The sequence below is a fragment of the Myxocyprinus asiaticus genome, chromosome 33, assembly GCF_019703515.2.
Source record: "Myxocyprinus asiaticus isolate MX2 ecotype Aquarium Trade chromosome 33, UBuf_Myxa_2, whole genome shotgun sequence".
Taxonomy (NCBI): Eukaryota; Metazoa; Chordata; class Actinopteri; order Cypriniformes; family Catostomidae; genus Myxocyprinus; species Myxocyprinus asiaticus.
The window spans coordinates 40,631,305-40,658,805 of record NC_059376.1 but is presented as its reverse complement, the minus strand read 5'-3'; the positions used below and the strand labels follow the sequence as shown (position 1 = coordinate 40,658,805).

Genomic DNA, 27,501 nt, shown 5'->3' with positions numbered 1-27,501 from the left:
AAGGTCTCTTCATATGTTTGTAAGGATAATCTGGCATCACTTTTACTCACAGTTTGCTAGAGGACTGAAACAGCAAATGCTTCGGTGCATCCCTCGCCAATGGCGAAGCCCTTTCAGTCCAAGCATCTATTCCAATGGACATTACTTTTCTTTTTTTTAAGGTTTTTGTATTATTAGATTAGATGCTGCCAAGTCAAACTACAAGTGTCATATCAAACAGTTACTTTTTAAACAAAACAAATCTTCCATTAAAAAAGCATGTGACACAAGGCAAAAAAGAAAAGAAAAAAAGACATAATTCAGAACCAGTGTCCATTGTAATGGACATCATAAATAATTATTTATTTCCATGTAACTATTAAATAATAACAAACCATTTTTGATTGGTTATTATTTACGGCAGCATTTAAAGTAGAAATAAAGCACTGTCATATTTTTTGTGTTCCTGGAACATAGTTGAGGACTGAAAGGGTTAATAAAGATAGTCCAGTATTACACCGACCAGACAGACACTGTGTCTGAACCCTTGTGTATGTATGTGTGTGTGTGTGTCAGTGTCAATCCACCAGCTTGCGCTTTCCCGCTCGAATAAAACAGGAGTAATTTTGTGTCCTAACACCTCCATGGTGTCCAGCGAGCTCTGAGAGTCACCTCTGTGCTTCATTAAACTGGAAATCGAATCAATATTCCAACTAATGATGGAAACTTGAGAGCATTCGAGTTGGAGCGTTAAGCTTGCATGCATTTCTCTTCTCAGAGTTAATTGATTAGACTCACATACGGCTGGTGGGCGATTTCATTAGACGTAATTAGTGTCAATGTGGAGTAATAAAAGCACAGTAATGAAAAAGATCATCTTTTTTTCAGAATGAAATGAAGCGTACAGTTTATGATCAGAGAAGGGTCCTGCCTGTGTGAAAATTAATTTGTCACTGCTTTCCGTTTACACAGTTACATTTATTTTAACACCATTATAAATAGACACATCATAGAGGGCAAAAAATATTAATTTTGCCATCTGTCTGAATCTGTCAGTCCATGCATTTTTGTTTGGCAGAACATTTGTTAAGGCAAAAAAACAAAACAAAAAAACAATGTCAAAATCTAATTTCTAAATGTCTGGTTTCATTCTGAGTAAACAAAACAAAACAATACATCTTTGTCAACAGAAAAAAAAAAAAAAAGATTTGGCAGCAGAGATTTGCCTGAAAGTATGACATGTTATGCAGATTTGTTTCTTTGTCTTATAGCCAGCAACAAGAATAAGCTTGATTGTAGAGGGAATTAGAGCGCTCCTTCTCCTAAGTCCATTGGATTTCTACTCATTTTGTATCATCCACAAGGTGGAAATTGTCAGTCCAATCTCTAAGAAAACTAATAGGACACCTCCCAACAAGCCGCATGATTTGAAGTATCATTCGTGTCTGTAGCACAAACAGTATGGGATGTGTTTTAATGCTGAAGTTTTATACCTCTAACACTTATGAGCACTAGTAATCATGATGCTTTCCTTTGCAGACTTATTTTAAACCTTAAATAAACAATGCATATTGTACCTTTTATCTTCCATTCTTTGTCCCACATCAATTTGTCCATGAAGATTTTTTTAGACATTTCAAAATCGTTTGTGAAGTAGCACTTCATTTATCAAATTAAAGGTGCTGCAGATGTTTGGCTTTCTGTAATCTTTAGAAGTGTACTGCATGCTAGATAAATCACAGTGTGGTGAGTGATCTATGACAGAAGGCCCGTCTCAGAATGGGTCGTGACCAGGGTTAATGTGAGTTTTCACAACTGAGTTTCAATAAATGGTCTGGGTGGACTGGGAAGGGAGCTTTGCATTGTATATGTCAGAGTATGTCCACATAGCGGGCTGATTATAGATAAGTCACACTACATTTCCCTCATGGTTGCTGGCTCACCAGTGGAGAAGGTCAGTAACTTTCCAGCATCTCAGAGTTCACATCTCTGAGGACTTGACATGGTCCACCCATATGCACAGTGTGATACAAATGCACATCAATGCCTCTCAGGACACCACCTGTCGTTGGGGTGGACCTGGACCCTCTGGAGGTTCTTGCTGAGAGGAGAATGATGTCCAAACTGCTGACCAACCTAGACATCTCCCACCCCCTCCATGACATGTTTGCTGAAACCCTCTGTCCATCTGTCCATCCATATGTGATCTGTGAATGTCCTCATCATGAGCTATGAAGTACTGAAATATATCAAGCTGAAAAATGAGGATAGACATAAAATGTAAAGAAAATATTGGCATTATCTAATTGGGGTCTCTTTTCAAAATTGAATTGTAATTCATTTTTATTGCACCCCTGTTTGCCTCAAGCCCGGCAAGAAACTTCTGATGACCCCACCTTGACTGACGCCGAAATGCTCAACGTTGTCCCCCCTAAACATACAAGTGCCCCACCAAAGATTGCACCCTAGTACCGGTACTGCTAGGCAGTGACCACTAAATTACAGTTGCATATGAATTGTGTAACCATTCATTTTATCTTCTCCCCACATTGGTCTTGTGTTTGACATGAAACATGAATAATTTAAAACATAAATGGAATTGTTGGAAAAAGCTTATGGTTTGGTGAGAATCCCTCATTAAATAATGAATGTGCAAAACAATATCCACTGGAACTAGCACATAATTTAATTTCATACATTTGTCTGTGGTTTCAAGACATGAAACAATTTCACACATAATTTTAATGCATGGACCAATAGCACAAAACATCAGTTTATATGTTCAGACAAATGAATTCTCTGTATTGATCAATTTCCAGTGTCATTGCAATCTCTTTCTGTTTTTCAGAGTTAATCAGTCTTCAAACAAAACCAGCATGGAGGACCAAAAGTACCTTGACTGAAGCTGTTCAATAAATTTGCATGACGCACCAACAGCTGCTCTCCAGCCAAAACAATATCTGCTCAGCGCATGCCAAAGTGCTTTTAGCTTTGCCCTTATTATCCGGCTTTTCAACCTCTACATCAGTGACATCAATTAGTGCTGTGCAGACCTTCAGTGCTGAGGTGTGCATCAATGACTTAACTGATGAAAGAAATCATAGCTTGACCGTCAGCACCATGTGCACATCTTCCAACAACCACAGGTGTTTGCTGAAAAACTGGAAGCTGTTGTTTAAAGAATCAGATAAAAAAATTAACAGATAAATCTGTGGAGAGAGTAACAGTTATAGAGAGTGATTGGAGCTGTTAACACCTGTGCACATCTGCATCAGCAATGCATTCGTGCCTATCTAAGACAGATCATCTGTACTGACAGTGTGCCAAAGCCTGAAATTAAAGGAACTCGCTTCTAAACTACAGTCTCCTCTTGTACCTTAATGGATCGCATAAATTACACAGATGTGCTGTTCTGTCGTTGTGATTGTATGATCTAAATCACCAGCTGCACATGGTTATGAACACGGGAAAACAATCTCTTGGAATTTATGACTTTTCATGAAAGAATAATCTGACTCTCTCGGCAGTGCAATATGTTTTGTTCCCCTTGTTTATTTATTCACCCGCAGCAATTTTCCATGAACAGATCATTAAAAGCCCATCTAGGGCCTTGAGAGACACAACAGGTTAAATATCATTACGTTCCTTAACAGCAGATAGACACCCCAATGGAAATGTCCCAATGTCCTTGCACCACAGCCAATACAAGAGCAGCATTTTGCATCTGGAAAAAATCCAAAAAGGTACAAACTGAACTGAGGTCTCTAGATGCCATGTGGCCAACCATGAAAACTTCTTTAAATGCCCAGGTGTCTTGAACAAATGGTTCCCCTCAAAGACAACATGACCCCTGAGTCTTTTGTCGAAAACTGTACCAACTGCAGCCATGCTCTCGTTCCAGAGTTAAACGTCATGAAGGCTGCCGTTTTGGGCATGGTGTTGGCGGTCTTCATTATTTTTGGAGTTCTAGGCAACATCCTGGTCATCCTGTCCGTGGCTTGCCACCGTAACCTACGCACAGTTACCCACTACTTCATCGTCAACTTGGCAGTAGCGGATCTTCTCCTAAGTTCAACGGTTCTTCCATTCTCTGCCGTCTTTGAGATACTGGGTCGTTGGGTCTTTGGACGACCCTTTTGTGATGTTTGGGCGGCGATGGATGTTTTGTGCTGCACAGCATCCATCATGAGTTTGTGTGTAATATCGGTTGACCGGTACATTGGTGTAAGCTATCCACTGCAGTACCCTTCAATTGTAACAGAGCGACGGGCATTGCTAGCGCTTGTTGTGTTATGGGTTCTGTCCATCACCATTTCCATTGGGCCTCTCTTCGGCTGGAAGGAACCTGCGCCCGAGGATGAGACCATTTGCAAGATAACTGAGGAACCAGGCTATGCCATCTTCTCTGCACTGGGATCCTTCTACCTCCCCCTGGCAGTGATCCTGTCCATGTACTGTCGTGTGTATGTGGTCGCTAAAAGGGAGACGCGTGGACTAATTAGCGGACAGAAGACGGAAAAGTCTGACCAAGCCTCTGAGGGTGTAACCTTGCGGATACACCGTGGTCACACGACAGTATCCGAGGATGAGGCATTGCGAAACCGGACACACTTCACACTGCGTCTGCTCAAGTTCTCCCGTGAAAAAAAGGCTGCTAAGACTTTGGGAATCGTGGTTGGGTGCTTCATCCTTTGTTGGCTTCCATTTTTCCTGGTTCTTCCTATTGGTAAGTGTCTTACATTTTTACATTTGATAAAGGAAGTAGCAATTTGGTGTTTTGAAATGTAGATGCTATCATTGTCTGACCATATCCACAAATGCACAAGTAACAAACTGGCATGAAATTCCATGAAAATGCTGTGTGATTGCTAAGCAGACACAATAGAATTTTAAGTAGGAGATGGAACAATTGCAAAGCTCAACTTTGCAGCAGGAAAGGAAGTTGCGCCATTCAGTTCAAAAAGCCAATCGCCTTACTGCTAAAGGCATCGCCTAGACTTTTGCCTAGAAGATCTCTTGTCTTAATTTTTATCTGAGCTGATTCCTTTGCTTTGTGTGATACATCTGGTCAATATGTGTGAATGGCTTCTTTTCGTGCCGTTTTATGACAAAACAGAGGCACAAGAATATTTTAAGGTTTCCTGTCTGAATGCATGTGAAGAGATTTTTCAAAATGCCAGTAAAGATGGGAAAATAATTACCTCAAATGGTGATGTGGAGAATCCTGAAGATCCGTTAAATATTTAGTTTTTTTCAGGCCTCATCTATTGGCATGCGTGCTTCAGATAAATCCTGCAATTTTAGTGTGTATACAAAACGAAAGATTTTACTCATTTGCGGTTCTACAAATCTTTTAGTGCAACAGAAGTGTTTGGTGTGCCAGTGGTTGAAAAGATGTTTGTTTAAACCTTTGTTTAGAAAGTTTTCTTAGACAACAGGGTAACAACTGTTGCAATATGTTTGGCTCCAGAAACGAGTTTCACAAAGTCAGAACAAGCCAATATTCACATAATGCTCCACAGAGCTCGTCGGGTTCCCCCAAAATGAATTTTAGCTGTTATTGCAATTTCCACCCGAGCAACAGAGCTCTTGTGTGGAGACCTTTCGGTCCAAGGTTAGTCAGAGTTAAACCACAAAATATGAGTCTATTTAGTCACAAAAAATACATAATCCAGGAAATGGTATTATTGGAAACTCAAAGCAAACAAAGAGAATAGTAGTATGAATCTCTGATATCCCTGCTAAAAAAGCTAGTCTAGTTTGCTGGTTTAAGAAGTGTTTTGGGCACTTTTCAGCTGGTGTAGCTTACTTGTTTTAGGGCAGTTTTGAGGATTTTTCAGCTAGTCAGGCTGGTCTAGTTTGGTGGTTTTATAAGGGCTTTGGACATTTATCTGCTGATCAGTGTGGATGACCAGCTGGCTGACCAGCTAAACCAGCTGAAGACCAGCTTGCCCAGGCTGGGAGACCAGCTAGACCTACTAAAACCATATAATACTGGCAACCTAGTTTAGGTTGATTTAAACCGTTTTTATTTATTTATTTTTTAGCAAAAATTTAATTCTGCTCAAGAGGACTGAATAAAATGATTATGTATTTGCATGTACAATTTAAAAGGTTTTGGGCACTTTTCAGTTGGTCAGGCTGTATTTGCTGGTTTTATAGGGTTTTGAGCACTTTTCAGCTGGTCTAGTAATATGTTGTTTTAGAGAGGTTTTGGGTCATTTTAAGCTGGTCAGGGTGGAAGTCCTGCTGGCTGACCAGCTAGACCAGCAAAGACCAGCAAACCAGTTTGGATTGGTTTAATCTGTGGTTTTTCAGCAAGAATGGAATCCTGTGTACTCAAGAGGATACGTAAATGATTATGAATCTGCATGTACACTTTTTAGGGTTTGGGCACTTTTCAGCTGGTCAGTCTGGTATGTTTGCTGGTTTTAGAGATGTTTTATGTACTTTTCAGCTGGTCAGGCTTGTCTGTATGCTGGTTTTAGTGGGGTTTAAGGAATTTTAAGATGGTCAGGCTGGTCTGCTTGCTGGTTTTAGAGGGTTTTGGGCACTTGTCAGCTGATCTCATCTGTTTGCTGGTTTTAGAGTGGGGTTAGGCCTTTTGCAGCTGGTCAGGCTGGTATTTGCTAGTTTTAGTGAGGTTTTGGTTACTTATCAGCTGGTCTGTTTGCTGGTTTTTAGTGGGGCTTTGGCACTTTTAAGCTGGTCTGGTTTTCTGGTTTTAGAGAGTTTTTTGCATTTTGTAGCTGGTCAGGCTGGTATTTGCTGGTTTTAGATAGGTTTTGGGCACTTTTAAGCTGGTCAAGTCTGTTTGATGGTTTTAGAGAGGCTTTAGGCACTTTTCAGCTGGTCGGTGTGGAAGGCCAGCTGGCTGACCAGCTAAACCTGCTTAAATCCAGCTTGACCAGGCTGGGAGACCAGCTAGGCCAGATAATACCAGCAAACCAGTTTAGATTGGTTTAATCTGATGTTTTTCAGCAAGAATGGAATTCAGTTTACTGAAGAGGATACGAAAATGATTATGAATTTGCATGTACACTTTTAAGGGTTTGAACACTTTTCAGCTGGTCAGGCTGGCATGTTTGCTGGTTTTAGAGAGGTTTTGTGTACTATTCAGCTGGTCAGGCTGGAATGTTTGCTGGTTTTAGAGAGGTTTTGTGTACTGTTCATCTGGTCAGGCTGGCATGTTTGCTGATTTTAGAGTGGTTTTGTGTACTATTCATCTGGTCAGGCTGGCATGTTTGCTGATTTTAGAGCGGTTTTGTGTACCTTTCTGCTGGTCAGGCTTGTCTATTTTCTGGTTTTAGAGGGTTTTGGGCACTTTTAAGCTGGTCAGGCTTGTCTATTTTCTGGTTTTAGAGGGTTTTGGGCACTTTTAAGCTGGTCATGCTGGTATTATCTGGTTTTAGTGGGGTTTTGGGCACTTGTCAGCTGGTCAGTCTGGTCTTGTTTGCTGGTCTTAAAGGGTTTTGTGCACTTTTCACATGGTCAGACTGGTATTTGCTGGTTTTATAGGGTTTTGGGCACTTATCAGCTGGTCTAGTATGCTGGTTTTAGAGAGGTTTTGGGCAATTTTAAGCTGGTCAGTTCTGTTTGCTGGTATTAGCGGGGCTTTAGGCACTTTTTAGCTGGTCGGTATGGAAGGCCAGCTGGCTGACCAGCTAAACCAGTTTAAGTCCAGCTTGACCAGGCTGGGAGACCAGCTAGGCCAGATAAGACCAGCAAACCAGTTTAGATTGGTTTAATCTGTGGTTTTTCTCAAGAGGATATGAAAATGATTATGAATCTGCATGTACATTTTCATGAAGCATGATTTCTATGAAAGTTTACAAACACTTGCTAATTAACTAGAATTAAATGGCATATAATAGAGTGTTTAAAAAGCTCAAGGGAATCACTGACCTTATCAGTATGACTCAGTCTGAAAAAAAAAAAAAAACCACACACACACACACACACACACACACACACACACACACACACACACACACATACACACACACACACACACACAAGCTCCACCAACCACATTTGTAATAACAGTGAAATCTAAAACACTACGCTCAATAGCAAAGTAATTCGTTTAATGTTACACTGATCAATGCGACTCTATTTTTGCATGTATGACATCCCACTCTGGAGCTAAGAGACCTAAGGAGAAGTTTATGTCACCCACAATGACTTCACAAAATTCAATGGTCAATTCACAATAATTAGAAAATAACCAAACAATTGTTTTCCTAGAAAAGCAATTTCATGCCTTTTTCATCATAGAAACGACTGGCCGTCAGGCACAAAGGATTCAGGGCTCATATAAACGCTGTGTGGGAGAGACACATTGTAGCAATTTGGGGGGATTTTTCGGACAAATGTATTAGGTAATAGGATGAAGAATTTGCTCTTCAGACAGACATTCTTCCTTCTAAATCTTCCCTCAATCCCACAACAGTTAGAGTGTACTGGATGTGCTCTGAAGAAAGGTTTAATTTTTTATGCCTGGATGACTTGGGAACTTTCGCTGCATTAAAGTGAGTTTGCTAATGTTGCATAAATACATTATTTGGCACAAGATGTGCAGAACACAACCATAATAACAATCACTGAAGCCAAGCCAAAGGCAACACTTCCTACAAGGTGAATGTAAGAACAAATGGATAAATGATAGCTCAAATCATGAGGGTAATATATTAAAAATCACACAATTATGTTTGATGGAATTTTATTATGAAATTGAAATGCATAAATCTTAAAAATAGTGACTGCATGGACTTACATTGAAGGAGGGACCAGAGTCATGTCTAGAGACCAGAATATCATAGAGAGAGGTTGTGGAGCTTGTTGGCGTGTAAACACATTCTCTCATCCCCCGTGAGAAGCATCCTTTGTGTTAGTATGTGACCTGTTTCCAATCAAAACTACACTATGTCAGACAGGCACAAGTTTGTGTGACTAAACCACGGCTTGTATTTCAGGCAGTACACGGTAGCACCGTGACGGTATCATAAGCCCTCAGTTAACAGGCGTTTCTATCAGTCTTTAACACTGAATTCATGTCTGAAATTCCCATGTGGTTTGTATCTCTCTCCTCTGATCATTTGCTCAGGCAAGGAACCATGGGAAACAAGGCAAGAGTTACTGAACTACTCAGCCTGGAAAAAAGGATATTGAAAACTAGCTCAGCCATCTTGTATTTTTGGATGCACTGGCACAATTGATGGATAAAACTGAGTAAAATGCAGCAGGGCTTTAATAAATAATGAGGATCAGTATCTCATGTGGTTGATATTACATTCGACCTATGGGCTTGACACTTAGCAGGCAAATATTTTTCTGCTTAGATTTTATAGTCAGGTCATTCTGATATAAATAAAAGGATTTTGAACTTAGTTTATGTGATAGATTTAACTCTGTTTAGTGTGTAATGTGAAACAAAATTAAAATATTTTAAAATTTGCATGCCTATTTTAATGAGTTAAATAGAATTAGAATTATAGAATAATAGAATAAAAAATGCTCCCTATTTTTATTTTTATTTTTTGGCTTTTTATTGAAATTAAAATATTATGCTTTCACTGCCTATGTAGTTTATATTTTAAAAATAATAATAATAATTCTGCACTTTGTTAAAACCAGTTAACAAAGAAACCAGTGCTGTGACATTTCCACTGTAACCATGTTACATATATATAACCTTCTATATATATATATATATATATATATATATATATATATATATATATATATATATATATATATATATATGTATATATATATAGACTGTATATATATATATATATATATATATATATATATATATATATATATATATATATATTATATGGCTCTCTGGAATACTCGATTCTGATTAGTCAATGGCGCCATCCGGCGGTCTGATATTGCTCTGTAACAACCGCACATCCACGTATTAGACTGCTCATCCGGGTACTGCGATCCTTCTCTCCTGCTTCTCGGATTACCGTGTGATCTCAACAGGCTAATAAAATAATTTAAACTCAAATCAATGTTTCATGTGCATTTATTTGTTTATTTGGCAAGTAGTCTTGTAATAGGCTGAATACTGAGGAGTCAGACAGTCATTTTTACAAAATAAACACCAACAGATCTTTGACGCAAACCGGAGGTTGATTTCAGCTGTTCAGTGATTTCTTTCTTCTCAGATCACATAATTTCAACGCAAATCAATATTTTATGTCCATGGATTTATTTCTTTAGTAAGTAGCCATGCAATAAGCAGGATAATGTACAGTCAGCTGATTGTTATCACAAAATAAATCCCTTCAGGATGATACAAGAATCTCTGCTTCGAGTCGGGGTGCTGATCACCCTGTCGGGGTTTTTGTGTGATAACAACCAGCTGACTGTGCATTATCCCTCACACACACATACACACACACACACACACACACACACACACACACACACACACACACACACACACATAGAGTTGCAAAATTATTCAACCCCCCTGACCAGCAATACATTCTGGTGATGTGAATTAAAACACATCAACTGAAACCTCAGTAAATAGTCAAAGTAAGTTTTTAATACACATTTGAGTGATTTTGAGAACAAAGGGTTCATTTTACCCAAATTTTAAAATAAAAAATAACTAATTCTCTCCACAAATGTCATGTCAAAAATATTCAACCCCCAAAGTCAGTCATTTATGGAGCATCCTTTATCCTTAATAACATCAAATAAATGTTTCAGGTAAGTGTTCTCTGGCTTCGGACACCTCTCTATTAGAATTTCTACACATTTCTTTGGTTTCTGTGCTGCCACTGCTTCCTTGAAATCCCAACAAAGGTTTGCAATGGGATTTTAATGATGGACTGAAAGGGCCATTTAAGGACATTCCACGACCTATCCCTGAACCAGATTTTGGACAACTTGGATATCCTTGGTGTTATTGTCTTGCTGGAAAGTCCAGTGATAACGAGCTTCAATTTACACACTGAAGGCATCAGATTTTTGCAGGACTGACCCACCTCCATGCTTGAATGTGGGATGGTGTCATTCTTGTCATCACCTTGTCATCTTTCTCCAGACATACTGCTGATTCATGGGTCTAAAACTCATTTTCAGTTTAGTGCCATAACTCAATAAAATCTTCTTCCAGGACTCCACAGGTCTTTCCAAATTTCCCTTGGTGAAGTTTTGCTTTCTTCCACACCCAAGAAGGTTGCTGTTGTATCATATTTTAAAAATGTATGAATGGTGCTGCCAACTTTGTCTGTTGGAAATTGAAGTGCCATGACCTTTCTTGTGTAATGAAATAATCTCCTCTATTAGCTTTTGAGACAGTTTATTTTTAATTGAATTTTTTGCATAGAAATAAATTTTTGCTTACAACGCTAAACTTACATTTTAAAACTTAAATAAGTGCCATTGCAGATTGATGACTTAATTTTGTTTTAAAACAATTACATGTGTATCCTTACATATTTAAGAAACAGCTACATGCAATAGGGGTTGAATAATTATGACATGGATGTATTTATTTTTTTTAATCCTGCTATTTACAAACATTAGGTTATATATTCACACTATGACTTTGAATGTGTCACTCAACTGATATAGATGCAATCTTTAAATATTTTGGGTCATCAGAAAAGCTTACCTTACTGTCTTGGGGGGTTGAATAATTTTGATTGCAATTGTGTATATATATATATATATATATATATATATATATATATATATATATATATATATATATATACATATTGTATATTGTATATATATAAAGTAATAGGGTGTAATAGTTTAACTTTTAACTACGTAACTTTGTGCTCTCTAGCGACATCTGTGGTTGAAACTTAAAATCGCAAGCAATTTGCGGAAGAATACTTTACGTCAGACGTGTTTCGGCACTGCTCTTCTGGTGGATGAATCTCCCAATTTTAGCTTTCCTGGACATTGCCTGTGTGTGATCATGACTGGAGCCAGAGTCATAACGTGCTGTTTTTATACTGATAATATGTTATACATTTAAACATTTGAAACGGAAATATTACTTGCTTTGATGAAGATAAACAACACTCTTATTTACATATTTGAATGAATTTTACACTTAAATCGCTTTTCTGATATTACACTCAATGCACTTTTAAAAAGAGAACGGGACTCTCCTCAGCCACCACCAGTAGATCAGTAGACAATTTTCAATATAAGAGGTTCAACTTGTAATATGGCTGATACGAGTTCAATAGAAGACTTTATTATTTTTATACTATATTGTCCAGACTCAGTTACTACAATAGTATGTCTATGCAATGCACACAATAACACTGTGAACTTAAAACATAAAATGAGGATTCAATAATTATGGGGATAAAATATACTTGATTAAACATAGAAATAATAAGCTTAAATATGCAATATAACAATTACAAGAAGTCAGTTTCAGAAATCATACATATTAAACATGTCAAAGTAACTTAACTAGATAGATAACGCAGATGCATCGTGATCGGTTAACACACGAGTAATGTTCGATTCATAAAAGCATGACAAGCAATATAAGCTTCAACAACCCTACCAGAAAACATATCCAAGCATTATAGCAGGTAAACAACTTCACCAAACAGATAACAGATAAACGTCCATCTAGACTGCGACGATGCTCTCCTGAACTGTGTAAGTGTGACTGAACTGAGCTGAACAGCGTAGTTAGTTTCTGCAGCCGGAACATGAGACAGCAGGCACTTCTTTCCTGTGTGTGTGGACATGATGTAATGACGCAAGGATGAACGTCATAAACCAGCAATTTCACGCCAAATCGAACCCAACAGCTCAAAATACAAATCATTTTGATAGGCTTACCGTAGTGAATCGGGGTAAGGTAAGAACATTGTTTTCAACACTTATTGATGATGTACTCAATCAATAATGGCAATTTGTTCATTTTTAACCAAAACATCGTACATAGTGCAGCTTTCAAGGAATACTCCGGGGTTCAAGTTAAGCTCAGTCGACAGCATTTGTGGCATAATGCTGATTACCACAAAAACTAATTTAGACACGTCCATCCTTTCGCAAAAAAAAAAAAAAAAAAAAAAAGTTAAAACCAAGGTTACAGTAAGGCACTTACAATGGAAGTGAATGGAGGGCAATTTTTAGAGGGTGTAAAGGCAGAAATGTGAAGCATATAATTTTAGAAAAAGCAATAACAGTTTATAATTTGAGCTGTAAATTAGTTTAAATCAATAATAAAAAAAAATGTATGGTAGTTTTAGGGTTTAGGGTTTGAGGTGTTACGTTGTCATGGCAACAATGTTGTAAAATCGGAAATAAGGTCAGTTAGCGATTTTATCACACTTTAACATACATATTGTTTATGTCTTGTGACTATACAGTACTTTTGAAAAAGTGAGTATTTTAATCAGGGGCTAAAAACCGTTCAAGGAACAAATCGAACAAATCGAAAACTAGTAATTTTCAGTTGTTCAGGAGTCAAAAACATTATTTTTTAATGCTGGTAACTGGTTTTAATCGGTTAATAATGTAATTTGATCCTGAAGGAAACTGCAAAATCACACATTTCTTTGCCTTATTGCCCATTGTGGATGTCACATTCTGTGAACTATGTACAACTATGTACATGCACGGCTAATCCAGATACAAGGAAAACATTATTAGAGGTAAAAAGTGTATTTCTCAATTGTTTCCAAGTCTTCACTGAGTTATTGTTAGATATGATGCATTATTACAGATTTTAAAATTATACTTCACTGTTAATTAACTGTATGCTTGTTATGATTTCTATGATGAAAAATCCACCACACTGGAAAAAATGTAATTGCTCTTTTTGGAAAAATGGCCCAAAAATTCAGTTTTTGCTCCGAACGAACCGAAATGAAAAACATTTTGTTTTTAGACCCTGATTTTAATGTTTACGGATTCACTTCCATTATAAGTGCCTCGCTGTAACCTAAAAGTTTAATGTAATTTTTGTGGTAATCAAAATTATGCCACAAATGCTTCCGACTGAGCTTCAGTTGCATTCAAGTTGAATAATGATTTAAGAATTGGCTATTGAAAAACCCACATTTGTTGACCACAAATCTTAAAATGAAAAATGGTGTTTATGGTCATGGAACTTTCGGCCTGAGGTGATAAAATAGGATTTCTTGAAAGTTCAAGAAGTTTTTTATGTTTCCGTTTGGGACTTCTTGTGTGAAGGTGTCCAGTGCGTACTCCTACTTAAACTAATTCACAAAGTTCAGCGGTAACCTTTTCAAAAATAAATTTAGAATAAAATAAATATTTTCAGGCATAAATTGCGAAGTTTTCTGAATAACCCAGTCATTTACTGTACTGACTGTGACACATTACTATGTCAGAGATCCTTGTGCGGGACAGGAATTACAGATATGCCAGATATGTCCGGTGGCCCTCAGGGATCCTTTCTAATGATGAATAACAGAACCATTCCAGCAAATCAAGCAGTCAAGGACAACCTTGTAACAGTTGTGCATATACAGCATGATGCTTCAACAAGGGACTGGTGGCTTGATTTAGTGTCAGATGTATGGCTTAGTTGTTTACTTTTGTCCTCGTAAACGGGCCCTCACACCTCAGTGAACTGAGGACATAACCTTCGATGAAATCTCACTTAATAAACGGCCTGCATGAAGAAGATACTTTTATTGTTTAGCATTTTTACAAGAGCTCTTTGATGCAGCTCAAGTTCTGACTCATGCAAATTGATAAAAAGCGTTCCGACTCATTGTTTCAATCATTATTATTATGGGCTTGTCCAAAATTGTTTCCGTTTTCTCATTTTGGTTTCTTTCAATTTAACGCATCATTAAGTTGGATCCATTATTTATATTTCTGCTCATATCACTCGTAATAGACTGTAGAACATCAGTTATGTTATGTTTTCATTTTGATTATTTTTCCTCTCCTAATATATCGAAACTTGTTATGATTATGGCTCCTGATAAACATAATTTTGAGTTGTTACGATAAGTGACGGGGTGAATCTCACAAAATCTGTCAAGGACATGTTCGGGTCATATTTCACCCCTAATCAGCATAAAGAAATATTTTGAAGAAGAAAATAATTTTAAAAGAAAATGTATATATATATATATATATATATATATATATATATATATATATATATATATATATATATATATATTGCATTTTGATAACTTTTTTTTCAGGAACCAAAAAAATTGCATTTCTAGCCCACACTAGAAACATAAGTGCAATTTTGACCTGTTGGTGGTGCTAGACGGTTTTAGATAGAGACCCCAAATTTGCTGTCAGGGATGTTCAGACTTTCCCCTATCGGTGTGCCAAATTTCACAACTTTTTACCATACGGTTCTGTCGGCTGCCATAGCCCATTGTGGAAGAAGAATTATAATAACAAACAGAAAACTACCAGATACAATAGGGGCTTTACCCCTTTGGGGCTTGGCCTCTTATTACCAAATTTTACCAAAAGAAAACTTCTGGACACATTACAGTGCTGTGATTGAGATTTTTAACATTACAGTTATGATAATGACCCTGATAAACTTAATTTTGAGTCGTTACGATCAGTGACTGGGTAAATCTCACAAAATCTGTCAAAAACATGTCGGGTCATATTTCACCCCAAAATCAGCTGAAAGAAATATTTTGCAAGAAAATGAATGCTTGCATAAAGGACATTTAAGATTTATTTATTTATTGCATTTAAAAAAAAAATAAAATAAAATAAAATTCAGGAACCAAAACAATTGCATTTCTTTCCCACACTAGAAACATAAGTGCAGTTTTTACCTGTTGGTGGCACTAGACGGTTTTAGATAGAGACCCCAAATTTGCTGTCAATGATGTTCAGACATTCCCCTATCAGTGTGCCAAACTTCACAACTTTTTACCATACGGTCCTATGGGCTGCCATAGCCCATTGGTGGAGGAAGAATTATAATAATAAAACTACCAGATACAATAGGGGCTTTACCCCTTTGGGGCTTTGCCTCTTATTACCAACATTTTACCAAAAGAAAACGTCTGGACACATTACAGTGCTGTGAATGAGATTTCACATTACAGTATTTGGGGGGCAAATATGCTTAACTGTCATCAAAATAATTATCACAATGCCAGATATCTTAATGCTGCTAGAATAGGCTTCATTTTCTGTTTGTAAAATAATAAACCTTGTGATTTTGGGGTGAAATATGACCCAAACATTTCTTGGTGAGCTTGCTGGTGGACTAACCGGAATATAGATGACTAAACCTCAGTTTTAGCTCTTCATCTTGATGGAAATGTGATGCTTGGAGGCAGGCTATTCCCTCAACCATCTCTGCAGCTCATCGTTTACCCTGTGAGTGTGTAAAAGCCCCCTCTAGACTCGCTCTTAAAGCATGTTATGAGACTGTTTAAGCTTTTAGCTCTGAAGACAGATGCTGTGTTTCAAGGCTAGGTGGTTTCGCAAGACACTTTATTTTTTTTAATGTTATGGCCAATCTGCTATTAAAACAATTCAGTGGGTGTATGTACACTGACAGGCCGAATGTCTTACTGATATGTTTCGTTTTCTTTATAACAATGAATAATAGAGTGCAACAGGGTACCTAAAGTAAAAATACCATTTTTTTTAAAAAAAAATTTTAAGATAACATTAAACCTTTCAAGACAGGCCTACTATAAGCTCCAAGGTTAAGCATTGGTGTATGCTTCTGTAGGAGTCATAAATCTGTGTGATTTTTAGTCCAAAATGGTGTTTAAATACCAAATTTCTTGTGAAGAAGAATGCTGCGTTACATCCTGTTGGTATTACTTTAATTTAATGACTATTTGGAGATTCTACTCAGAGCTTTTCAGGTCCTCGGACTGAGAAATCGTCTATATGGCAATGCTCAATGCCAAAAATGGATCCGCATTTGGCTTTGTTTTTGTGACAGTAAAATATTTAATCACTACATTCATTAATTAATTCACCTCGAAGAACTGTTTAAGAACAAGGCACTCCAGGAAACACTGGCTGTAATGAAATGGAACGAAAAACAGAAATATGGTTAACCACCTTTAAAGAAATATTCCAGGTTCAATACAAGTTAAGCTCAATTGATGGCATTTGTGGCATAATATTGATTACCACAAAAATTAATTACACTTATAAAACAGGGCAAGTTATATAATAGAGTTGTTCTCTCTACACTCTCAAACTACTCATGTGCATGTAAGTGTATACTTGTGCAGGGGCGGACTGGCCATCGGGAGAACCTTTTCCCGAAGGGCCAGCCGCGAAACATGGCCGAATGGGCCGTGATAAGCTGAAATGGGCCGCTGCGTTATGCAGAAAAGGCCACAAAATGGCGCCGCGATATGCCGAAGGTGGCAGCGATATGCAGAAAAGGACTGCGACAATACCCCCATAACCCCCCACCCACCCACCGCTCAACACATTTTTGGGCCACATTTCCAATTTTGGGCCAGTTTCTATGTAAAATCTCGGGCCGATTTCTCTTCCCAGTCCGCCCATGTACTTGTTTATACACTTATGTGTAAGAAAAGTGTATACGAAAGTGGTGTATTTCATAGTGTAAACGAAATTCATTTTCATTCACTTATAATTAATGATTATAAGTCAGCAGTTTTTTTTTTATCTGATTACGTCATTTGCGATGCCTTATTGTGAGTAGTTAATTTCCTATTTACCCGGATATTGAAATAGTTTTTAGCTTTAAATCAAAGTTTATAATGTCGTTATTCATTTTGGAGCTGGCTGGTTTGGTTTATGGTAAGAACTCTTTATCGATTAATTCTGTGAAATAGAGAAAAGGAATGGGAAAAATACTTCCAGAACCCAGGCTGCAGTCACTGCATTGCTCACTATTCCTTTCCCTTGATGAGCCATCCTCTGATCATATTGAGCTGGATTTATGATGGCTATTTGAATAAAACTATTAACCTTGATTAACAGAGGAACGTTCTAGCGAGGAGATCAGATCGGATGCTATAAAAAGACCTGGCCGGCATTGTGATGCATGACGTAAGAATCTGTTGTGTCACCCAGAGGCAGTGGTGTCGAAAACGATGCTTTCAGACACGTTTTCTTTTCTTTCATACTGCTCTGGCTATAACATTTCGAATTTTATGCTTCTTATCTATTAACCCTCATGTTGTGTTCTGGTCATTTTGACCCAAAGAGGATTTTCTTTTGCCTGAAAATGCTAGTTAATGTTATCCTATTGGACTAAAACTTACTGACTTTGCTCACACAGGGTATCAAATCAACAAATATTGGATTATATATTTTTGCCAACTTGTTTTCTTTCAATTAGCACAGGTTTTGTTTTTATTTTTGGAACTTATTGATCATAGGCCTCACTGACCTGAGCATATGCACCTCCGTTTTTGAACAAAAAAAGCATTATTTATGGATAATTTTTGGCAATATTAAACAAAATATGAAAACATTCTGTACTATTTGTCACACTAGTGTGTTTTAATGTTTAACCAGGAAGTTTGTTTTGAAATACTTTTAGTTTGTACAAAATGGTACAAAGTCACACTTGTGGTGTTCCCGGTCAAAAATGACCGGCCATTGAAAATGAATGGGGGAGATCAAAAATTAGAGAAAACAATTTCTGTTCAGGAGCATGTTCATCATGTTCATGTTCACATATGTGCATGTGTGCTTGCAAACATAAAGGCCTCGGACCTGTGCACGAACACACACACACACATGCACACACGCACGCACACATGAACATGCATGCACACACACACATGTTGGTTTTGCTATACTTGTGAGGACCCTCCATAGACATAATGATTTTTTTACTGTACAAACTATAGATTATATCCCCTAACCCTAAACCTAACCCTCACAGAAACCTTTTTGCATTTTTATATTTTCAAAAAAACATAATTTAATATGCCATTTCCCTTGTGAGGACCACCCAAAAAGTCCTCACAACCAGAAATGTCCTCAGAGAACAGGTTGATTCTCAATACTTGGTCCTCACAAGTATAGCAAAACCTGCACACACACACACACATACACACACACACCAGAATTGTCTCTGCCCCACAGTGACCCCTCTCCAATAGAATCAACAGAATTGTGGTGTTCCAGGTCAAAGATGTGTGTGTGTAGTAATGTTGGATGGATAAATGGATGTTGGATGCAGTTCAGGGTGGGATAAAGTTCATCTCTGTGAAAAGGAAAGCATGTAAAACTCAAAAGAGTTTGTGCGTGTACGTGAGCACGTGTGTGTGTGTGTTAGTGTGCATGTGTGTGTGCATGTGTGTGTGTGTGTGTGTGTGTGTGTGTATGTGCACGTGCACAGGTCGTATAATCGAAATATCAGCATCAGTTACTTAAATGACATGTGCACATGTGTGTGCATGTGCGTGTGCACAGGTCCAAAAATGACCGGCCATTGAAAATGAATGGGAGAGATAAAAAATAAGATAAAAATGTAGTGTTCAGTAGCATGTTCATCATGTTCATGTTCACATGTGTGCTTGCAAACATAAAGGCCTCGGACCTGTGCACGCACACATACATACACACCAGAACTGTCTTTGCCCCACAGTGACCCCTCTCCAATAGAATCAACAGAATTGTGGTGTTCCAGGTCAAAGACGTGTGTGTAGTAATGTTGGATAAATGGATGTTGGATGCAGTTCAGGGTAGGATAAAGTTCATCTCTGTGAAAAAGAAAGCATGTAAATCTCAAAAGAGTTTGTGCGTGTACGTGAGCATGTGTGTGTTTGTGTGTGCGTGCGCATGTGTGTGTGTTAGTGTGCATGTGTGTGTGTGTAGGTCCAAAAATGACCGGCCACTGAAAATGAATGGGGGAGATCAAAAATAAGATAAAAATGTAGTGTTCATTAGCATGTTCATCATGTTCATGTTCACATGTGTGCATGTGTGCTTGCAAACATAAAGGCCTCGGACCTGTGCACGCACACACACACACGTGTGCACGTGTAATTTAAGTAACTGATGTTGATATTTCGATTACAGTAGAGAAGTTGTATCTAATATTTTTCATGTACTGTATATAAAACTTTACAATAAGGTTCTATTTGTTAACAGCAGTAAATGCATGAGATAATGAACTAGCAATGAACAATATACTGTATTTTTTTACAGCATTTAGTTGTTTAGTTAGTCATGTTAATTCATAATACTCTAGCTAATGTTAACAACATATGCACTTTTTAATTATAAAAATATAGTGTTTATGTATAAATTAACATTAATCAATAATAATAATTGCTTATTAAAAAAAGTATTTTTCACTGTTAGTACATGTAAGCTATTGTAGTTAACTAATCTAACGAATGCAACCTTGTTGTAAAAGTGTTTCCAATATTTTTTTTATTATAATTGATTATATAACTAGAGTACAGTTAGTATTGATTATATATTATTTACACTATTTCACTCAATAATTGCACTCAAAATATTTCAAAATTTTGAAATCAGAAAATGTAAGTTGTCCATTGACAAGGCTGTCAGCAGCTTTGGAATTTACACAACAAAGCTTTGGTTAAATGGCCAAGCAGACGAGGTTATCAGCTGATTCCGATCATTTCAAAATGACCAATTAATCAGCCTGGCTAAAATATTGGTCTGTTATTAATAAATATAACTATAGATATCATTCTGTATTGTGTATATTGTACTACAGTTTGAAAAAAAAAAATGAAACAAATGTGACTTGTCTGTATATTAAGTACTGCTGTTTGATCCATGTGCCAGTTTTATACATTATTAGTGAGTGCGTTTACATGCACAATTGTGCTGATAACTTCAAAAAAACCTGCTCATTCAGAAAAATCCGGCAATGCAAGAAAAACGCATTTACATGAGATTATTGTCTGCTTTAAATGTCAAAACATAAACAGGCATGTGCACAACACTTATGCACATTGGATAAGCCAGTATGAATGATGGTAAAGGTGTTTACATGCAATGTAATCAGATCAGCCAATCACTTTGCTTCAACCATTTATGATCTCTTATGAAAATCATTAAGGCTTTACATGACATTTCATGTTGACAGCTTAATTTTTTTATTTTTTATTATTTATTTACTTTTTTATCACACATTTGCACATATACAGTGAAATTCTTTTTTTCACATATTCCAGCTAAGCTGGGGTCAGAGTGCAGGGTCAGCCATGATATGGAACCCCTGGAGCAGATAGGGTCAAGGGCCTTGCTCAAGGGCCAAACAGTGGCATCTTGGCAGTGCTGGGGCTTGAACCCCTGACCTTCTGATCAGTAACCCAGAGCCTTAACTGCTGAGCCACCACTGCCAATTTTATTTTTACATTAAACTGTTTTTAATACCATTAGACAAAATATAAAAAGACAATATATATATATATGTATGTATGTATGTATGTATGTATGTATGTATGTATCCTATTCGATACATTAGGCTTTAGAGGTAATGTTTCCTCCATTTAGTTTCCCAGATGAGTGTTTACCCTTTATTTTCTGCCACAATAGTTAATTAAATCTCTCTTTCCTGTCCTTTTGACTAAATGTATTAATTTATATGTGTGTGTGTGTGTGTGTGTGTGTACAGTATATATAAAAATCACTGCACCAAGTTTTATTTCAGTAATCGTCTTTATAATATTTTGACTGTCCTGTTTCTTTTTTACATAGATTAAAGGATGTAGAGGCATATCATATATATTCATATTTTTTTCATTTTTATTATTACATAATTTTTATTTGTCTATTACAGCAGGTCATATTTCAAATTTGTCATATTTGAAATCCGAGATACGTTTTTGCCCTCTAAAAACAAATATAATAACTTTCTTATAGATTTAACACTTATAACACTTTTTTAAATTATAATAAAGTTTACTATTTAGTGTTTCAAGACGAAAGAACAATAATATTATAAATATAACACTCTGTAAAGTTTCTGTCAGACACATAACAGTGTGCAAATGGCATATTTAACCCGTAAAGCCTAATGTATAAAATTTGATACACATAATTTTAACGTAGTAATTTATAAACTTAAACATAGTGCTTTGAAACAACGATAGGTTAGTCTTATAAAGCAAACATGTATTGTCAAAAAATGTCAATAACTTTAATTATAATGTTACCTTGAACCTTAAACAAGCGGTCATTTATCCCAACATAGAGTCACTTTTTTGTGTGTGAGCAAAGTCAGTAATTTTTAGTCCAATAATGATGCTGCATCCAGGCCACTAGGTGTCAGTGTAAGTCTAAGACGACATGAAAAAAACTAACTTTTTTTTGTTCACCTAGGTTCCATCTTCCCGACATACAGGCCTTCGGATACCGTCTTCAAGATAACGTTTTGGCTCGGCTACTTCAACAGCTGCATCAACCCCATCATCTACCCCTGCTCCAGTCAGGAGTTTAAGAAAGCTTTCCTGAGCGTGTTGGGCGCTCACTGCCTCCGCAAGAGATCCACGCCCACCCACCCGCTTTACCAGGGTCACAGTCCACGGCATGCCCAGTCGCAACTCCTCGCCCTCGGCCTGACGAGCCACGAAAATGCTTCCCATCTGAGTCCCTCATCTTCCATCGCACTATCCCGCAGCCCTTCCTCCAGGGACGGGCATGAGTGGCAGGCCCCTTCTCGAGCTTCCTCTGCGGGAACGACAGGGGTCGGTGCCGGTGTGAGTGTGGGAGCGAAAGTGGCGAGAATGTGCGGTAAGAACCTGCTGAGGACCTGTTGCTGTGTGAGAACGGAATCGCCACAACCCGAGCCGCCCACACACAACTCGCTTCCTGTCATCAAAATCCATCAGCTCTCGCTGTGCAAGGACGGGGATGCGGTGTGAATGAGCTCGGTGGGGAAATCACTTTGAAGAGGCTCATGCTGTGTGTGATGCTGTTTTGCGACTTGAAGGAGTCGCAGATTTGAAGACACAAACGGATGAACAAAGACAAGCCACTTCAGACTGGAACATCGGAAATGGCTGCAATACTGTCAGCTGTGTTGATGCTTATTAAAGGAGTTGTGAAAATGGTTATGAAAATTTATATTCTGTCAATATTTACTCACCCTCATGTCTTTCCAAACCCACGTATACAATGACAATTTATAGACCATGGGTAGTCAAGCTCCATAAAAAACAACAACAACAACATCAACAAGTACAACAGTATATTTCTTCTTAAGCCATACAAAAAATTGTAAGAGGAACACATTGAAATTTAGTTCATTAATTATTATTTTCATTAGTTCATATACATTTTGTTCTGTTCACAATGCAATGCTATTGTATAGCTTCAGAAGACTTAGAATTTAGCGCAAGAGTCAAAATGACAACTTATATGGTGATAAAGCTTGACAGCTGTGTTCACTATGAACTACATGGGAGTGAGTAAATAATGACAACTATTTCCTTAAAAGGTTGCGTTTTAAAATTACAAGTAGACAACATTGTGCATGAATAAGGGTGATTTTCATTAAACTTGTCAAGAAAATGTCAACTTTTACTCCTAGATAATTTTTTTGCATCTAGATAATTATGCCTTCTATTAGGGCCATTAATATTTATACATTGTGACATTATTTTCATGACAGTTGCACACATTTTACCCCCAAATTCTCATGACCGCAATGTGAAAAAAAGATGGTCATTATGATATTTTCATTACTGTAATGTGAAAAATATTATGTATTTTTTAAATTGTAAAGTATTTAGGCACTCTCTTGGTACTGCCTTTCATCTTGGCTGATTTTAATTAAAAAATGATTAAACAACAACAGTGTTAGCGTTATGGTTATGAGAATTGTCATTATTGAAACCGTCCGGGCACGTTACGGTATTGAGAATTGGGGGTAAAATGTGCTTAAGTGCCCTGAAAATAATGTCACAATGCAAATGTTTTTTTTTTTATAAAATCTTAATCGTCTTTAGAATTTTCTTTTATGCTAAATATAACTTTTTTATATATTAAATTTTGGGGTTAAATTTGACCAGGACATTTTCTGGACATGTTTCATGAGAATCACCCTTAAATACCAGCAATTATTTTTATTGACAGGAATTTAATTGAAGCCTTCCCATTTTAGGAAAAAAAAAAAAAACGATGACTGAGAAGTGTTTGTAAAAATGAGAAATTATATTTTTGACTGTTCTTTATTGCACTAAAGTAAATTGTCATGGGTTGTTTGTGTTCAGTATGATTGAAAAAGACTTTCTGTTACAGAAAACCTATTTCTCCTTCATATTTGTAAACATAACACAGAAGAAACCTTCTTAAACAGGGAATTCATCCTCCGTTAGACTCATATATTCAGAGCACCTCTGCCACACCAAAAATATTTCCACATGAACTCTAGATACGGCGTGAATATCAATGCAAAATCATGGATTTCACTGTGGGATCAACTTTCTCAACTCTCAAAACAAATGTCCTTATAATATGAATGCTGGACCTTAAACATAGCAAACTGTATGATGATAACCTCAAAGTGACCAACTTCCTTTTATTATTTTCCTTAAATGCCTTATAGCAAGTGGCACTTCTGTTGTTGTGGTTATTGTTTCTCAAATGAAAGAAAATCAGCTCAACACTATGTGGTTCCTGTATGGATAATATACAATAAATCCTACTTTACAAGTGTATTTTTTATTGAGTATCCTAGATTCCAAAACTTACGAAATGAACAACTGTGAGATTTCCAATTGTTCCAAGAACATCTCATTCCATCCAGACTCATTCCCCTTGAATAAGACAATGTGTTATGTTGTATCGATCAAGTATGAGAAACATAATGAGAAACTAAATGAGAAGAGTGTTTACTTTTAATTTTAGGGGGCTTTTTATGCCAGTGAAGGTAGACAGTGAATGGGCAGCGAATGTTGAGGTTGAGTTGGATCTGGAAACTATGCTCTCTGGGCTCAAACCTGCTGAGTGGTATTTGCCCGTGCAAAATTTGCGGCATTGTGCTAGGTATTTTGAAAAGACTCTAACTCCAGTTGTGGCATTTACACATTATTTAGGCAGAGGATTTTATCCAAAGCAGCTTGAATATTCAAGGTCCATAGTATGTGTTCCTGGGAATCAAACCCATGACCTCTGTGTTGCTAGCATCATAAAGCGCTTTGCCACCACTGGGCCAAACGGTTCTGAGCGTAGTTTCAATAGCATTTCCACTTGAGCATTGTTCGGTACAGTACAATTACAACCATTCCCAGCCTGAAATTTTCAGCATGGCTAGCTAACCGTACTCAAGACTGAAAGCCATGCTGGTTGAACGGCCTTTCTGACGTGGCGACTCATGATTGGTCACTTGCTCAGTCAATCTGTTCTAATCCTGATTTTGTAGCACCACAGTGGAAAAAGGTTCTAGCTGTGGGAAAAACAATTCCACAGCTAGAACCATTTGGCCCAATGTGTCTAGCAGTTTAGCCATAGGAATCCCTATGAGCAATAGTTAAGTGGCCTTCAAGTGGAGTCAGAAACATAGTAATTTACGATTACGAGTTACATGCATGTGAGTGACTATATGCAAAGTCGTAAATATCTGTGGAAATCTGATAATTCTTGATGATATGGGAGTTTCGGGGCTGAGATATGTGCCGTCAGTGAAGATGGTGGAAAGCAACTCCGCAGCAGATGGAAAACAACGATTTTGCAAAGTTATTTCAGTAACACTTTACAATAAGGTTCCATTTGTTAACATTACTTAACTACATTAATTAACACAAAATAACAATGAACAATACTTTTACAGCATTTATTAATCTTTGTTAATGCTAATTTCTACATATGCTATTACATTTTTAAAATCAAAAGTTGTATCTGTTAACATTAGTTAGTGCACTATGAACTAACATGACACTAACATTAACAAAGATTAACAAATGCTGTAAAAATATACTGTTCATTGTTAGTTCATGATACCTAATGCATTAATTAATGTAAACAAATTGAACCATTTTGCAAAGTCTTACCAGCACTATTTTTCACAAATATTTATTTGACATATACGACAGAGTCAACTAATATAAAGCTAATGATCTACCTTTCGCAGTTTGCTTTTTGAAAACACATTAACTACCTGTATTTGTTAGATGGGTCAAAGACCCCAAAAATGCAATTAAAATGCAATTCATACAAAACAATTACTAATATAATAAACATGTTTTCAATTTCTGATATCAAAAGTGTTTAATGTTTTTTTTTTTTTTTTTTTCTGGTGTAACCATTCGGAGACAGTAAAATAAACAAAAGTCTCATTAAAAGCTGAAATTCATGAAAAAAGAAATGTCACAGTTTAGAATAATCTTTTATTTTTATTACTTAAAAAAATAAGCAGTGAAAAAAAAATTAAAATGCTATTTATATTAAACATTTACATTTTTTTTTCTCGTGCAAAATAATAATAATAATAATAATTTAATAAAAACTTGAAACAGAGAAGACCCCTTTAAACACTCATATTTAAAAAAAAGAAAAAATCTGATATTTTAACATTTAAATAATTCTGGTCAAATGAAGTAACCTTAAGAAAACTTGATATTGGTGACGCTTCCGGATTTAGTTTCCAACTTGAATCCATGACACGCCAAGCAAACATGAGCAATAGTAATAGAGATGCTTGCCTTAGAAAACACCACTAATATAATATAAAACATTGTGGTCAGTTTTACATCTTGGCATGGCAATGCTTTGAAAAAGCCCTATTTATAGAAGCACAAACCAAATCGTTTGGGGAAAGGTTGTTTTTGCAGTAGTACTAGGGCACTCTAGCTATGATTAGTATCCCTCCCTCATATCATCTTCATGTTATCGTTCACAGCGTTCAGAACACAGAGGTACATGGAGAACATCTCAGACTGTGATGAGAATCCTTCAAACCTGCTCTTTTTACATTAAGTGGCATCTTCTCTCTGACAATGGTCTGAACGATGGTGCCTTGACATCAGAACCCCTTATTCTCAAGCAGAAATCGAACGTACTGTACGAGTGAACATGTCTCGCTGTCGCATTGGCTTGCTCTTTCTCTCTGGCACCTGGCCAAAATTTTACTTACAAATGTACATTTGGTTGAGTGCAATCTAATATATTACAGCAGCACAGAAGGTCAAACGCAGCGGGACACTACTAATAATACGATCACAATAAATTGCCTTTTAACTCAGAATTAAATCTAACAGCAGGTTTGTCTAAGCACAGACAAAACTCTACAAATGCTCTGCTGATGTAGGCATAATGCATTGCTTGTCTTTCATACTAGACCTTTGGCGTCTTGAAGGAATAGCCAAAAGAAACCTCAAGTCATTCCAAACCCTTTTGACATTCTTTGGAAAAATGCTCACACTGCTCTTTTACCCTAAAATGAAAGAAGACAGTGACCAGAGACTGATAAACTCATTTTGATTCCATAATGTGACATTATTCAAGTGTTTAACAAGAGGGACTGGACTTTATCAAATGGGAATTAATTGGATCGTGAATAGTGTTCCAGGCTGAATACAAGTTGAGTTCAATCGACAGCATTTG

The 27,501-nt window shown here is 36.9% G+C and overlaps 1 protein-coding gene across 1 annotated transcript in view; it reads left to right on the top strand.

Moving 5' to 3' along the window:
- Positions 1–24,609, top strand: part of LOC127423731 (alpha-1A adrenergic receptor-like) — a 33,412-nt gene extending 8,803 nt beyond the window's left edge. Inside the window, exons 2-3 of the mRNA XM_051668269.1 lie at positions 2,828–4,705; positions 22,279–24,609. Of these exons, the coding sequence (XP_051524229.1) occupies positions 3,781–4,705; positions 22,279–22,820 (1,467 nt within the window). The 5' untranslated portion in view covers positions 2,828–3,780 and the 3' untranslated portion in view covers positions 22,821–24,609. The remainder of the gene's footprint in view (positions 1–2,827; positions 4,706–22,278) is intronic.
- Positions 24,610–27,501: the final 2,892 nt, after the last annotated feature.